This window comes from Propithecus coquereli, unplaced genomic scaffold (genome assembly GCF_000956105.1).
Source record: "Propithecus coquereli isolate 6110/MARCELLA unplaced genomic scaffold, Pcoq_1.0 Scaffold35, whole genome shotgun sequence".
In the NCBI taxonomy this organism is placed as follows: domain Eukaryota; kingdom Metazoa; phylum Chordata; class Mammalia; order Primates; family Indriidae; genus Propithecus; species Propithecus coquereli.
Window position 1 is genome coordinate 6,759,584 of NW_012149174.1, and position 15,323 is coordinate 6,774,906.

At 52.2% G+C, this 15,323-nt stretch overlaps 1 protein-coding gene across 1 annotated transcript in view; it reads right to left on the bottom strand.

Moving 5' to 3' along the window:
* Positions 1-14,414, bottom strand: part of TOX2 (TOX high mobility group box family member 2) — a 135,059-nt gene extending 120,645 nt beyond the window's left edge. The window contains exon 1 of the mRNA XM_012651163.1: positions 14,288-14,414. Within this exon, the coding sequence (XP_012506617.1) occupies positions 14,288-14,386 (99 nt within the window). The 5' untranslated portion in view covers positions 14,387-14,414. The remainder of the gene's footprint in view (positions 1-14,287) is intronic.
* Between the last annotated feature and the right edge of the window lie 909 nt (positions 14,415-15,323).

The following is a 15,323-nucleotide window of genomic DNA, read 5'->3' on the forward strand; positions in this document are numbered from 1 at the left end:
GCGGCTCACCTTTTGCTAATCGTCCTAATTCATTTTTTATTACTAACTTTCCTGTTTTCTGTTTGCCGTCTGATTGAAGATATTGCCAGAGGCATTTAAACAGCATCAGGCTGTACCCCAATGGCAAACATAACTCTTTTTATTGAAATCTGCATTAATATACATATAATTCCCCGATCACAAAGATCTCACGGTCCACATGTTAGATCCTAAATGAAAGCAAATTTGGCAAGGGGTATACACGCAACGAAGGGTTTTCGAAAGACAATGAGCCGTGCCAGGAGGGCGTGATAAAATGGGCACCTTCTCGTGCTGTTGGGGAGCGCGACGAAGCTTTTGGAAAATGACATGTCAACATGAATCAGGACCCATAAAAGTGCTCACTCTCTTCCATCTAGGAATTCTAATTCCTGGGTGTATTCTCGAAGACACCCCCTCCCTGCCACACATCACCATCCGACCCATCCCCAAATCTCGCTCATTCTACCTGCTGAGGCCTCCGCTTCCCTCCACTTCCTGCATTCTCTCCCCAGCACCCCAATCCAAGCCAGAGTGGACCCACAGAGCCTTCTGCAACAACAGAAATGTTCTTCCTCCGCCCTGCCCAGGACAGGCACCCCATACGTGGCCGTCGAGCACTCGAAATATGGCTAGCATGATTAAAGAACTCAATTTTCTTTTCTTTTACTTTAAGTGCAAATAGCCACAAACAGCGAGCGGCTGCCCTACTGGACAGCATGGCCACAAGCCACCATCCATGTCCTCCTAAGCCAGAGGCATCACCTCCCAGCTGTTCTGCAAGCCCTCCCGCCCGGCCTTGTCTTCCCCCACAAGACAGCTGCAGAGTCTCCTACAATGTAGCACACCGCCACGACTCCCACTGCCCTCGAGTCAGAGTCCAAGCTCCCAGACACGGCCTTTGAGGGCCCTGTCCCCTAAGGACATTGGGCAGCCAGCTCCAGGAGCCTGCAGTGTTACAGACACCAGATGTGGAAGGATAGCAGGGACAGCCCCCTGGAGCGGGTGGCGCTTGAGCCAAAACTTAGAAAAGACATGTATGTAGGGGTGTGCCAGGGGGTGAGGAATGCCAAGCAGAGCCCTGGCAGTCCGCGTTGCTCTGATGGATACGTCCGTGAGCAAATGACAGAGATCCCGCCCTTGTGAAGCTGATATTCTAGGGAGGGGGTGGGGGGAAGGGAGGAGGAAGGGACATAATAAACATAATGAATAGGAAAACTATACCTCGTTTGAAGGAAAAAGAAAAGGATGAGTAAAGGGTTTCCGGTGGACCAGGGAAGGGTAGGGCAGTTTGCAAGCATGGAAAGGAAAGTGTCAACATAAACACTGTTCTTGAATCTGCACAGAGGGATCACAGCAGGTAGGTGATTTCCCGCATTTCCTAAACTTTTTGGCAGGTAGCATAGTATTCATAATTTACAGTTTAATAAAAAGGAAAAAAAAAGAGAGGTGATAACTTCAGGAGAGAGGCTACCAAAAAGTCCTGCTTGCTAAACAGAAACATTCCCATGGGCTGGAGAGAGATTTTGTTATCTCTGAAGGCCAGGCTGACTGTGCCCCAGACACTCCAGCCCAAGCAACTGGGAGTGACACCTCCCTCCCAACAAAGGCAAGGTCACCACCCACAGGGAGATGGGAAGTGGGCAAAACAGGGGCTGGGTCTGCCAGCCCTTGCCCCAGAGAGTCAAGCATGGATTAAAAACATGAGGACGAGGATTTCAAGCATCAAACCCCTTGACTCTCATTTCAACTTTCTTCCTCGGTTTCAGCTGGAGATGAGCCCAGTGTGTTGCTACAATGAGAATTTGAGAATTCCGGTTTATTAACATTCGCAGGCCCCAGACATTGTGTCCCTCACATTGATGTGTTTAATCCTCCTGGCAACAATGTACAAACCAGATAAATGAGGCCCAGAGAGGGTGAGTGGATTATTCTTGGAAACACAGCCTGGGATATGTTATGGTGGTCATTTCTAGGAAATAAAATCCGCCACATTCCCTCGTTCATTCTTTGCAACAACTTTTTATTGGGCACCCATGACAGAGCAGACACCACGCTGGGTGCTAGGGACCCGGTGGTGAATAGAACAAACACGATCCCAGTGGATTTTAAAGTTTGCTGTCCTGAAGCGGGAACAGTCACGTAATCACACAAGTACATCCTACCATGAAGAAGAACCCGCCAGAGGCTACAACAGGGAAAAATGGGGGTAACGGCCTAGATCAGCAGGTCAGAGTGTGAGAAGGTGGGGAGGCAGCCGAGGACTGCAGGCTAAGCAGGAGCCCGCACATGAGGAATGAGGGCAAGAACATTCCAGGCAAAGGGAACAGCCTGTGCAAAGCCCCTCAGGCAAGAAAGAGCACGGTGGGGCTGGGAAACAGCAAGGGGTCGGGATGGAGTCACCGCGGGGGGCTGACTTTGCTCCCCACTGAGTCCCCAGCACAAAGCCTGGTGCCTGGGACAGAGATGCTGGGAGTGAGGCTGGAAAAGCAGGCAGGGGCTAGATCGCACGAGGACTCGGGGGCCAAGGAGGAGTCTGATGTTATCCACATGCCAAGGGAAGACACGGGAAGGTTGTAAGCTGTGATCTGAGAAGACATGATTTAGGTGTGTTAGAATTCGCCGAGCTCGCATGGAGAGCCCCCGGGCAGCTCTGCACAGAGAAGAGACAGGATCCAATGTATGCATCGGAAAGATCTCGGTCATGGCCACCATGGCTCCTCCGCTCATCCTGAGAGGTGACATTCGTCCACTGGACGGTAAATGTCTCCAAACGCCATTGAGAGCTAAGCTTCCCCAGCTGGTATGTGGGAAGCGGCCACCTTTCAGGAAAGCAAGATGGAGCCGCAAAATCAAGACGGGACGCGTTGCCAGAGCATCAGATGGAAGCAAGGCCGGGCAGACAGAAAATTGTCCCGGAGAACACCTCGACGGCATCAGGGCTTATTGCTAACGTCAGGCCACTATGGAAACACAATTATGTGCTTCAATGAGACTGTGGGACACAATCCAGGATTGTGTGTGAAAATATTTAGCGCTCCATCCCAGAGAGAGTAAAGTGACCAACAGAGGAGCGGCTGGAGGAACCTGCATCGTACAAGTGTGGGGCCGGGCCCCTCAGTATTTTTTAATCCTTGTCTCATTTGGAATCAAAGCCTGGCTCTTAGGCATCTGTAGATAGATTTGGAACGGGAGTTACAGCGAGCTATACCAAGTGCTTAAACATGCATCATTACCTCATTTAATTTCATAGCCAAGTAAGCACTGCTAATGCCATTTTGTAGATGAGGCAACTGAGGCCAAAGAGAATAAATAGCTTTCCAAATGCCCCTGGCTCCCTTCTGTAGCCTCATGTCTTGACATCCTCATCCCTTTCTATGCCTCTGCACATGCTGTTCCTTCTACCTGGAATGCTGTTCCCTACATTCTTCGCTTGGCCAAGTCCTACCCACCTACAAGCACAGGTAGGTGTCCCCTCCTCTGAGAATCCTTCCCTGACTATCCCCAGCCTGGCCTGCTGGTCCCACAGTCTCCTGTGCTACTTCTACGTAAAGCTTACCACGCACTTTTGACATTGTTTATTTTTGTCTGTCTCTCTAATAAGACTGTGGCCCCTCTAAGGACAAGGACGATGTATTAATCACCTGTTCATGCCTGGCACCTACCACAAAGACCTGCATACAGGAAGCAAGAACGGTCTTTGGGAGGCTGAATGAATGAACGAATGAAGAAGGAATTAACAAGTGAATTAACTCTTAATAAACAGCAAAGCCAGGATTTGATCCCAGACCAGGGTGACTCCAAAGCATGTCTCCCGGTCACAGCGTGCGTGTGTATCTGTGTCTGTGTGTCTTGCATAGATCTATCAGAAAATGTACACAGCATGGAACACATTACGAAACATACTGAGGACTTCACTCATCTTTCTAGAGAAGCCAAAAAGCACCAGCCCTCAGGGAGAACAAAGGATGATGGGTTAATCAAGGGTTAATCAAATCTTTTTCCTTGTTGCAAGAGAATTTCACCTTTGTTAATTGTCTAGCGTAAGTCCCCTGGAAACCTGAGGAAGGCAGGATGTTAACCATGTTACTAGGCAACTCTACTTATGGTAAAAATGACCCCTGATTGGTAAGTCACATCTGGACTAGGAGGAACTACATATAAATTATAAATATCTGATAAAGCAGCCAGTGTGCAGTGACATTTGTAACTGACATGTCCCTTGCAAGGCCCTGGAAGCTAAGCCTATGGAATTGTTATGAGAAATACAGCTGTTTCTAAGCCAAGGTGGCTTCCAAATTCACCCATTGAGGGTTCACTCATTCTTCTGCCCTTGAACTAAAACCTGGGAGGGAGGGGCAGCAAAGAGAATAGCTCCTGGCCACCTCCACAGACTACTGCAGAGACCGCTGCAAGAACTACGCCTGCAGAAGAGGAACAATTCACGTGCCTTGCTGGCAGGCTGTGGCAGGCTGTGTCCCAAATCCTTTGAGGAGACTGGTGCCAAGTGTTGCCTGCGTTAGGCTTGTGAGTGTGAATGTTTAATTGATCATTAAAGACTCTCTGCGGAAGCTGCAATGAGAAAGAAGGGAACTGAAAGGAGAGAAAAGACACCATCCCAAGGGGAGCAAGCTCTGCACCAATCCTAAACTGAAAAGCTCCTTAGACTCTCGAATTTATAAAAGCCATTAAAACCCCGGGTAGAGCCTACACTTGCTATCCCACAAAGGGCCCGGATGACCTGAACAGTGCCTGGCAGCAGGATTGAGGGAGGGGATGACTTATTTGATCTCCCAGAGGCCTTACCACCAGCCTGAGATGCAAACGCAGCTACGTGAGGAAACTGGGACTCAGAGAGGCTAAGTGACAGGTCCAAAGTCACACAGCTTGTAAGTGTCAGGATATGAACCCAGGCACTTCCATTTAACCCAAAGTCACATTTAAATCCACCATCTGGTTTTCCATAAAAATTAACTTATATCTCAGGTGGACGCAGAGAACAGAGAAAGCGTGGGAATGGGATGGGAAACCTCTTTAAATAATTTAAGTAGCACCCAGTAGGCGTGCAGTAAATATTTGCAGAATAAATGAGTGAAACAAAAGGCCCAGGGTCCTTCTTCCACATTATAAAGTTCAGTTCAAGTCAAAACACAGCACAATGAAACAATAAAATTTATGCATGAGATTGACCCTCAGTTATACTACTGAGTCGGATTCGTTTCCAACAAGTTTCTAAATCATTCCTGCAAATAAGGCCCAACTTCGAGATAAGCACGTTTTAATTAGTTGTAATGTGAAGACGTTCTATTGGCAAATGATGCCTGGAGTTGCAAACTAAAGCAGGAAGCTCAGCTGGGAGCCCACCTTCTTTCACCAAAAAAAAAAAAAAAACCCACAAGGGGCAAGCTCCTGGCTCATGCACTCTCCACCCTGCAGCAGGAGGGAGGGGGCTCCACCTGGTTTGGTGGGAGCTGCAGAGAGAGCCCAGGCCAAATCCCAGCTCCATCTACCAAGCGACTTTGCCACCTTTATCACTTGATTGATCTGGATCTCAGTTTTCTCACCTAAAAAATGGGGACACATGTACCTAGCATAGTTCTTATGAAGACTTAAGAAGATGATGTGAGTGAATGAGCCTAAGATGTGATAAATACTTAGTGAATAATTTGTGCTTATTTCTACCCTGGAACGTGTGAGAACATCTCTTTGGGGCCATGAAAACTCCATTATCGTTTTACCTCCCTCGGCCCTAAGAAGCAACTATCCTGCTTTCCCACACAGGGCAGATGGCACATCTCATTCACATTATGAGACAGAGGGGCATCTTCAGCAAGTGACTCGAAGTCACCAAAAATTGTCAACATGCTGAACCTTGATTTCGTGGGAACCAAGAGGAAGATGAATTTTCTCCCCAGGATGCATCTCCCCGAAATGGTCACAGCGATGCTCCCTTCCATACGCTCACCCCCCAGCCACAGGAATATCGGTTGCTGGGCTCCCAGCTCTGCCTGCACTGGGACCTACCTCGCCCAAGGGCACTGCCTGCAGCCGATGGCTGGATGATGCAGGCATCAAAGGTTTGGGCCATCCCCTTGCTTCGGTCTGCGAAAACCCCGGAGAGCCACCCCAGCTCCAGCGCTCCCTGTAGGATGGCCTTCGTCAGAACCACATGACGGGCCAGCTTCTCCCTCTGCCTGAGCTTCCTTTCCTCCTGCCCCACCGTGCACTCCCTGCGCCGCCGAGAACCTCCCCACGAATAAACCTTCCATCTCAGAGTCTGTTCCAGGGAACCCAGTGTGAGCCTCTCCGCACAGTGAAGGAGACTCACCCCATGGCCCATCAGGAGCTGATGAAGAACCCCTAACTGTGTCCCAGCCAGGGCTAATGTCCCCGGCCAGCAATCCATCCCTAGTGTCCCAAGTCAAGGCAGGAAAACCCTGCCATGTTCTAGTCTAGACCAGTGGTTCTCCAAGTGCAGTTCCCAGACTAGCAACACCAGCACCATCAACTTGTTAGCAGTGCTGGTTTTCAGCCCCTCCCCAGACTACTGCATCATAACTTTTGGGAGTGGAGCCCAGCAGTCTGTGTTTTGACTGTCTTCCAGGTGATTCTGTTGGGCTAAAGTTTGGGAAGTAGAGTACCCCTGGCTACTGGGGGAAATGAAACACAAGTCATTAGACTTTCCGATGTTATGGATGGTCTGAATCCAGCAACACAAGGCGTTCCATATTTGCACACAACACCTCTGGTTCCAGACACTCCTCTACTTAAAACCCAACTGGCTGGGATGCCAGGCTCTGCTGGGATTCAAGGCTCATGACCATCTCTGCTGGTGTCTCAATGTCCATGCAGACAGGTCCCCCCTCCTTAGGCTGACAGTACCCTCAAACCACCTTTGCAATGGCTTCCCCTCTGCCTGGAACGTCCCCACCACTCTACACACCCCCAAGTAGCCCACCTGCCATTCCTGCAAGACTGCCCTGTGAAACCTTCCCATACTCCTGGCACTGCCCCCGATAATTTTATATTTAATTATTATTCTGCATCTTGAGCCAACAGGTTACAGATGCACATAGCCATACATATGATAAATAAAACTTTCCCACTGGGTCACTGAGCCTTTGAGAAGGGGCTGAGCCCCCAGGACCTAGCACGCAGTTACTCAATAAAAACCTGCTGAACATCTCAGAAACCCAGCAATAGACAGGCCGTTACACACTGAAAAACCACAGTCTTCTTGCTCATTTTAGAGACACCAGAAATAGCAATTGTACAGAAGCAAGTTTTAAACATCAGGGTAATTGATCAAAATTTATTATCCTGTGTCATACAACATCTTTTCACCAAGATATAAAATCACAGTTTACCACGACTCATTAGGTTAATAATTACTTACCATATGTTTTTACTGTTGCTCCCAAACCATGCTGAAAAATCACCCTGTGGGTTTGGGTCCATGTAAATAAGATGACTACCAATGTTGTGGACACAGGATTTACTGAAGTTAAACAGAGCTAAAATACTGGCCAGGAAGCACAAGCCCTAGAGCTCAGCCACATTCCTCACCAGCATCCTCTAGTTTACCTGCGACTCGCTCCCCACATCAGTGGTTCTCAACCACGGGCAAAGTCCAGAGGCATGTGTGGTTGTCACAGTGGGGCTGGAGGAATGCTCCTGGCATCGAGTGGAGAGAGGCCAGGGATTCTACTAAACATTCTACACAACAAAGAATTATTCAGCCCAAAATGTCAGTGTGCCAAGGCTGGGAAACAATGTTCTAGATTAGAGAGAACTTCCATATCTGTTACTGTGATCTGAACTTCACAGCAACAATATGAGGAAGGCATTTCTGTCCCCTAGTGCAGACAAGAAGACTGAGACCTGGAGTGGTTAGGTGATGTGCACGAGGTCACCAGCCCAAGCCAGCAGTGGGGGCAGCTGCAATGTGAACTGATTTTCTCTGCCTGCAAAATCCACTTTCTCTCCTACACAGATTCAAGAAGATAACAGAAAGACGGGGAGGGAATGAGCAGCTCTCTCCCAATTCGCAGTCCTGAACCATCTAACAACAGACTTTTCAAACCAGAGGCCCAGGAAAATCAGATCCAGAGACCAAGACACAAACATGCCTGATGTTAGGAAAGCCAGGCCCCTCCCCTCACAAGAACCTGCTGTGGTCTATGGTCAGGCCCCCAGCAGCTGGTGTGAAAAAATAGCTTCCTCTCACATTTTAACTTTCAGTTGGGCTGCTCTTTGTGAATGGAAATAAAAGCATTTCCTGCTGGGGCCAAGTGCTACCTATGCATAATCTCCAACCCGCAAGCCAACTCCACCAGGGAGGTGTCAATGTACCCACTTTGCAGATTAGGAGACTGAGCACAGGGAAGTTAAATAACTTGCCTGCACTGATGATGGTGAAGGCAGCATTCAAACCCAGCTCTGCCAGGTTCCGGAATCCACACTCCCTTCCTATCCTGAGACCAGCTCTAGGAAATCAGATCACCCTACAGAATCACATGGGGCGAGTGGCCACACAGCAGGAGGATTCTTGCACCGAGGGGCTCTGTCCTGTGTGCCTACACAGGGAAGCTCCTCTGGGAATGGGAGGTCAGCCATAGGACGCTGCCCTGCCCTGGATTCCCTGTGCTCACCACCAAGTCTTCAGATTCTAAGAGCCAAATGGATGCTCAGTTCCTTGAGCCACAGGTTACAACTGGCCAGATCCAAATTCATTCTTGCATTAATTCAGCAAATATTTGTTGAGCACCTATGTGCCAGGCCAGCTCTGGGAATACAAAAGTAAAGACAGACACGGTGGTTCCTACCCTCTGAAGCACATGCCAGCCCATCTCCTCAAAAAGCATCCTCCACACCCCTCCCAGGGTACCACACTCCACAGTTACAAAGTATGTTCTCAGCCTTTATTTCATTGTATTTCCACACCACACCGTCCCCCTAGGCTGAGGGTCACTGATTTGCTTTCCCTTTGCACAGAGGGAAACAGAGGCCCAAGAGAAGGGCACTGACATGCTCATGGTCACCCACAAGACTGGGGGCAGCAGGGTCAGGCTGCTGCTCCACGCATGCCCAAGCCCTGGGGTCCTAGAGGAGCCTCCAGCACAAGTTGGGGGAAGAGCCATAGGGAACCTCTTTAGACGGAAAGTAAAGAAGAGCTTCCTAACAGAGATGCAGGCATCCTTCTAGCACTCCCTGGGACCAGCCATCTCAGCCCTCAGCTCACCTGGCCCAGGGCTCCTTCCGCAGGACCCACCTGCAGCCACCTGTGCCCCTGCGGAAAGAAGCTGTGCGGATCTCACCCACCAGGGATGCAGAGCAGACCCCACATACGTCAAGTCCAGATCAAGTCCATGTTTCAATCCCACTTCATGGATTTTTGTCAGGAAGAGACTCTGAACACTCATTAACCAAGCTTGTCGAGGTCCCAGTCCTTACACAATGCTGTGCCCAGAGCTGTGTGGGCGCAGAGATGAATCATTCATTTACTGAGCAATTATGGGTCAGGCACTGTGCCAGGTGCTGGGCACGGTTCCTGCCTGCCAGGAGCCCACAAAAACCTGTACACAAACAACCAAACCACTGCTACACAAAGTGTGGTTCTTGAGCCAGCAGTAGCATCACCTGGGGGCTCACTAGACATGCAAATTCTCAGGGCCCACCCCAGACCAACTGAATCAGAATCTCTGTGGGTGGAGCCCAGGTATCTGCTTTAAAAATCTTGCCAGATGATTCTTAATGTGTCCACAGTTTTGAGAAACACTGGTCTAGACCGCAAGGTCTTCCCCAATCTCCCTGTTTAAAATTGCAAACCAACCCCAGGCCTTGACACCCTCAAACCCTCTTCCCTGTTTCATTTTTCTCCAAAGTTGTATTGCCATCAATCATAATACCATATATTTCACCCGTATATTTACAATTTCCCATGCTGATATATAAGCTCCAGAGGGCAGTGATCTGAGTCACTTTTGTTCACTGCTGCAGTATTGGTCGTTTAGCACAGTGCCTAGCCCAAAGAAATGATCAATAAATGTTTGTCAATTGAATGATGGATAGCAGAACATGCCACATCCCATGAAGTTTCAGTTCTTGGGGGAAACTGATGGAAAAGAGAAGTTTGCTGGCCATGGAGCACTACATGGGGAAAGTGGTACCCAAGTTAGCCTTGAAGGATGTTTAGACCAGAGATGAAGGATGCTTGGAAAAGAGATGCTAAGCCTCTCACTGGAATAGGTCCCAGATGGTTGATACCATCGTTACCTAATTAATAGCTGGTAAGAGCCAAGAACTGTCCCGGGCTACATCACCTCACTTGATCCTCCTGAAATTCAGAGGTAGGCAATGTTCTCCTCAAGGGGAGACCAAAGCTCAGAGATATTAAATAATTTGCCCCACCCACAAAAAGACTTGTATAAGAATGTTCACAGCAGCTTTATTTGTAACAGCCTCAACCTGGAAACACACCCAAATGTCCCTCAGCAGGTGAATGGATAAACCAATTGTGCTATATTCATACTACGTGATATTACTTGGCAAAAAAATGGAACAGACTACAGATGCATATGACAACATGGACGAATCCCGAACACATTACATGGAGCAAAAAGAAGCCAGACACACAAATGTTTATGCTGCATATGAAGTTCTAGAACTTAAATATAGTTAATATACTTAAATTGAATTTAAAGCATTGGTACTAGAAATCGTTGTCTCTGGAGTTGGGGACAGGGAGTCTGACCGGAAAGGGGCAGGAACTTTCTGGGGTAATGGAAATGTTCTTTGTCTGGATTGGGATGGTGGTTACATGGGTGTTTATATTCGTCAAAACTCATGGAACTGTACATTTAAAATCTGCATTTCATTGTATGTAAATCATATCTCAGTAAAAAATGAGCTAAAAATCATTCTCCCTAGGTCACAAAGCCACACATGGAGATGGGAACCCAGGTCTGCCCAGTTCCAACGGCCAGTTCACACGGGTCTGCCACAGTTGAGCAGGGAGCTGCCAGCAATCCCCCAGCCTGGTAAAGTGCCTTGCCAAACCCCGAGTAAAGGGAGTTCATAGCCACCCCAGGAAGGACATCATAGGCTCCTAACCCTGACCATGATGGAAACTCGTTGGAAGGCCAAAGGAGTGTCCAGCTGGGAGTCAAGAAACCTGGGCTCAGGCCTCAGCTTTGCTTTTAATTGCTACATAACCCGTGAGTTCACTCCTTCTTGACTCAGTTTCCCCTTCTGTGACGCAAAGAAGAAGGAAGAGACCCATGGTTCCCAGCATGGCCACTGATCCTGGGGCCCACAGGGCCACAAGCCCATATGTTCAAAAAGCACCTTTATTACATTGAATAAGTAATACGACTGCTTTTAATCTGGTAAGCTATTTTTCTAATGCACGCAAAAATTTTGTGACTAATAAAATACATGTCTATTTCAAAGCAAAAATGAAACCATAGCAGCTTTTTGTCATTGTGTATTTTCTCAAACAAAAGATACCAAAAGAACAACCACTGCTCGTGACTTTGGTTTAAAGAGGCTGGGAATCTCTGTGTAGAGGATCGCTAAGGGGACAGTCGCCAAGGGGATGGTCGCCAAGGGGACGGTCGCCAAGGGCCCTTCCAGGTCAACTGCCCTATAGTTGTATGGCATCACTTGAGCAAATTCTTGCCCTTGTGTTTCCAAGGCCTGGTCCCTGTGGGACAGGTCTCTTGTCTGGGCTCCAGAGACAGCTCCCAGTGTGTGGGCTGTGTCCCGACTCTGCAGCCCAGTCTACAAGCCCCAAGTGTGGTGACTGTTGCACCGTGGGCCTCAGTTTCCCTTCCAGCTTTGCTAGTGACCAGTTGTAAGGGTGGAGCCTGGGCATTTCCTTCCCCAGCCCTTCACCATTAGCTTCAGGGACCCTAAAAGGGGAGTTCCTGGTCACAGCAGGGCCCCACCCCACCACCAAAGACCACGCCCACTTGGGAATCGGCTATCAAAAGACCTCTGTTCTCTAGATGAGCCTAGTCGACCTCTCCTTCTCATCCTGCCCTAGCCTGAAGGACTGACTAGCAGGTTTCACATACAAGTGCAAGGTCAGACTTTCCTTTCACCTATCCTGGTGCCCCAGCTGGACCCCAGACTCTGGAGGCATCCTCAGCTACGGGCCAGGGGGCCTGGATGGCAGAGAGAAGCCAGAATCCCCCGCTTCTCCTTCCCTGCTTGCCTGGGCCCTCCCCGCCGACGTTCACACGGGTTCTGGTGCTGAGTCAGAGGTTTGTGGAGCATTAGAAAAAAGCAGGGGCCTGGGCTGCGTCCTGCCTCCCAAAGGCCCCTATTTGGGACGGCCTCACTTACAGAAACACCACCCCCAAAGAGAACACTACCGGCTAAGCGGCCCCCCACCCCCGCCGCCCAGACTCTGAAGCACAAATCCCCAATCTCCACCCATGCCCCCAAACTAGAGACTGAAACCTACCTTGCCAACTTCGTATTTAAAAAAATATTAATAACAAAGCCAAGGGCAGGAGACAGACCAGCTGACCCCACACCCAACCTTCTACTCCCTAAAAACTTCACTTGCTACTTTTAATCTATTTTCCCTCCATCAGGCTGGAAGCAGCTTGAGAACCGGCCTTCTCGTGAGGCTACCATCCCCCTCTTCGGCTTCTAACTTTGCCGGTCACTGGACAAAAGGTAATCACCCACACCCTCCGCGAGACCTCACTCGGCGCCCACCCCCGCTCCACGTCGCCCCAGACCCTGGTGGCCCCACTGTCCCCGCCCCGAGCAAACTGCGCAGGGCTTTGCCCGAGCCGCTCCCCCAGGGCCTGAGGGCGCACTCCGCGAGGCCCAGCCCCGGAGGCCCAGCGATCCGCGCCGGGACGCCCCCTTCTGCAGCATCCCCAGGACAAGAGGCTGGGCAAAAATCCCGCAGGGGGTGGAGAGACCCTGGGAGGGCCGCGGATCCAGCCACCGGACGCGCACTCACCACGCATAGCCACGGAGCCCGCGCGACTGCGCCGGGGCCGCGGGGAAACCCACGCGCGCAGTTCAATCCGGGCTCCGAGTGACGAAAAGCCGCGCTCGGCTCCAGCCCGCCCGGACCCGCGCACCGGCCGGCGGACGCGCGGACCGTCTGGCCTCCCAACTAAGTTTGAAAGTTCCCTCCCCCGGCGAGGGAAGGGGACGCGGACGGCGCAGCTGCACCTCACCGTCCCGCCCCGGCCCAGCGGGCGAGCGGGGCTCGGACGCCTCCGGTCCCGGGTCCCAGGCACGCGAGCCTCCATCGTCGGAGGACGCGCCGGGCGCAGCGCAGCCGGGACCTTCCTGATTGGGTGGGGGCGGTGATCTCGGAAAAATGGGGGAGAAAGGGTGTCCCGCACTGCAGCCCCAGCCTGGAGGGACGCCAGCTCACCGTGCCGGGAGGATATAGGCCTCGATTGGCCGCTGCCAACTCGGAATCCGAGGCCCCCGCAGGGCAGCGAGGGCCAATTAGTAAACAGCCCAATTAGTGCGCGGCAGCGCCAGTAAGTTAAAACCCGACGCGCGAGCGCGGATAACCGAGGTGTGGCTGCCCCTGGGCGTGATCGCCTGTGACTGTGCGGCCGTCAGAGCGATCTGGGTCTGAGGTTCACCGTCTAGGGGTGGATGTGTGTTGTGTGACAGTGTGCGCCTGTGTGAGTCGTTGTGAGTGCGAGTGTGTGACTGTCGGAGCGACTTCTTTGTGTGCCTATCCCCAGTTGTGACTGGGTGTGACAGCGGATGGGGACATGTAACGGTGTGTGTGGCATCATAGTGTGTAGATGGCTGACTTGTATGTGGCGGTGTGACAGCGTACGTGAGTGAGTGACTGCGTGTCGTTGTGTGTAGATGACTGTCAGGGTGACATGTGTGGGACAGCAAGACTGTAAGTAGTGCACGGCTGTCTGTGTACGACCGTGGGTCACTGCGTGTCAGCTTGTGAATAATGTGAGGCTGTCCGGAGGACGTGGGTGAGTGTGTCACTGTGTCGTCGTGCGGGTGGCTGTCGGGATGACTTCTGCTGTGGTCCGAACAACTCAGGGCGTGAGTGGAGCCGCCAGGGTATCAGCGTGAGTGGCCTGCCCGTCGGCGGGACTGACGTGTGCGTGTCCCCCGTGCGCCCCCGAGAGCGCCCGCTTCGCGAGCTGCCAGGTGACTCCTGCCCCGCGCTCCAGCCCGGGACGCTCGGGCCCTGGCCGGAGATCCGAGGGCGCGGGCAGGCCCCGCCCGCCTCGCCCCCGCCCCGCCCGCCTACCTTGCCGCAGTGGTAATAGTCCAGGTGCGCCAGGCCGGCCGGCTCGGCCCCGGGCCGCGCGCCCACCGCGGGCGCCGAGGGGTACAGGCGGACGTCCATGGCGGGCGCGGCGGCGGCGGCTCCCGCGGGCAGTGCCTGGGCGGGTGGCGGGTGGGAGCCAGTGTGCGAGCCGGTGTGCGAGCGCGGGGGGCGGGCCGAGGGCGGTGCCGGGCGAAGCGCCCCGCCCCCGCCCCCGCCTCGCCCGCGCGCGCTATTGTTCCGGCCTCCGGCGCCGCCGAGGGCTGGGGGCCCGGGCCGGGGCTGGGAGGTCCCTCCTCGGGGCAGAGCTGCAGCCTGGTCCCCCGCCCCGTCCTCCGGCCCTGAGGGTCTGAGAGTGTTGTGAGCCTGTCCAGACGGCCCTTTCGCGTCCCGCCTTTCGCCACCAAGGATGAGAGGAGTGAGAAGCCCTTAAGACTCCCATCCCTGAAAGTGGGATACTCCACGCCCTAAATATTTGGGGCGGCGCTGAGCCCCCAGGCGGCGTGGGGAGGAGAGGAGGAAGGTGGGCGGTGACAAGAACTCATTCGGAGATGGGTGCTGCCTTACCTGGGGACAGGGCCCAGTGCCCGAGGCTGCCCTCAGGATACCCTTCCTCTGCGTCTTGCTGATCTCACTCACCCTGAGAGGGGCCCAGGGGGAATCGCTGCGCTTAAACTCTCACTCTACTCATGGGGAAACTGAGGCAAGGACTTTCAGCATCAGTAATGGAGCTCCAGGCTGGTGGGCTCCACTGCTCCCCCAAGGATCCAGCACTGGAACTACATGGAGAAGGCAGGAGGACCCCGCTCCTTTGAATGACAGTGGTGGGGGGAGGAGAGCGTATAGGAATGGCCCAGAGCCTGAAACTCCGAAGAGAGGTCTGGAATCTGCCCGCGCTCACGGTCTCCTGAAGTGAGAAAGAGAAGGAAATGGGATGGCTCCAATGGTGGGTCAGAAACGTGACTGTGAAACGGGCTTTCCCCACACCCAACACCCCCCCCCCAAAAAAAAGGCTTCT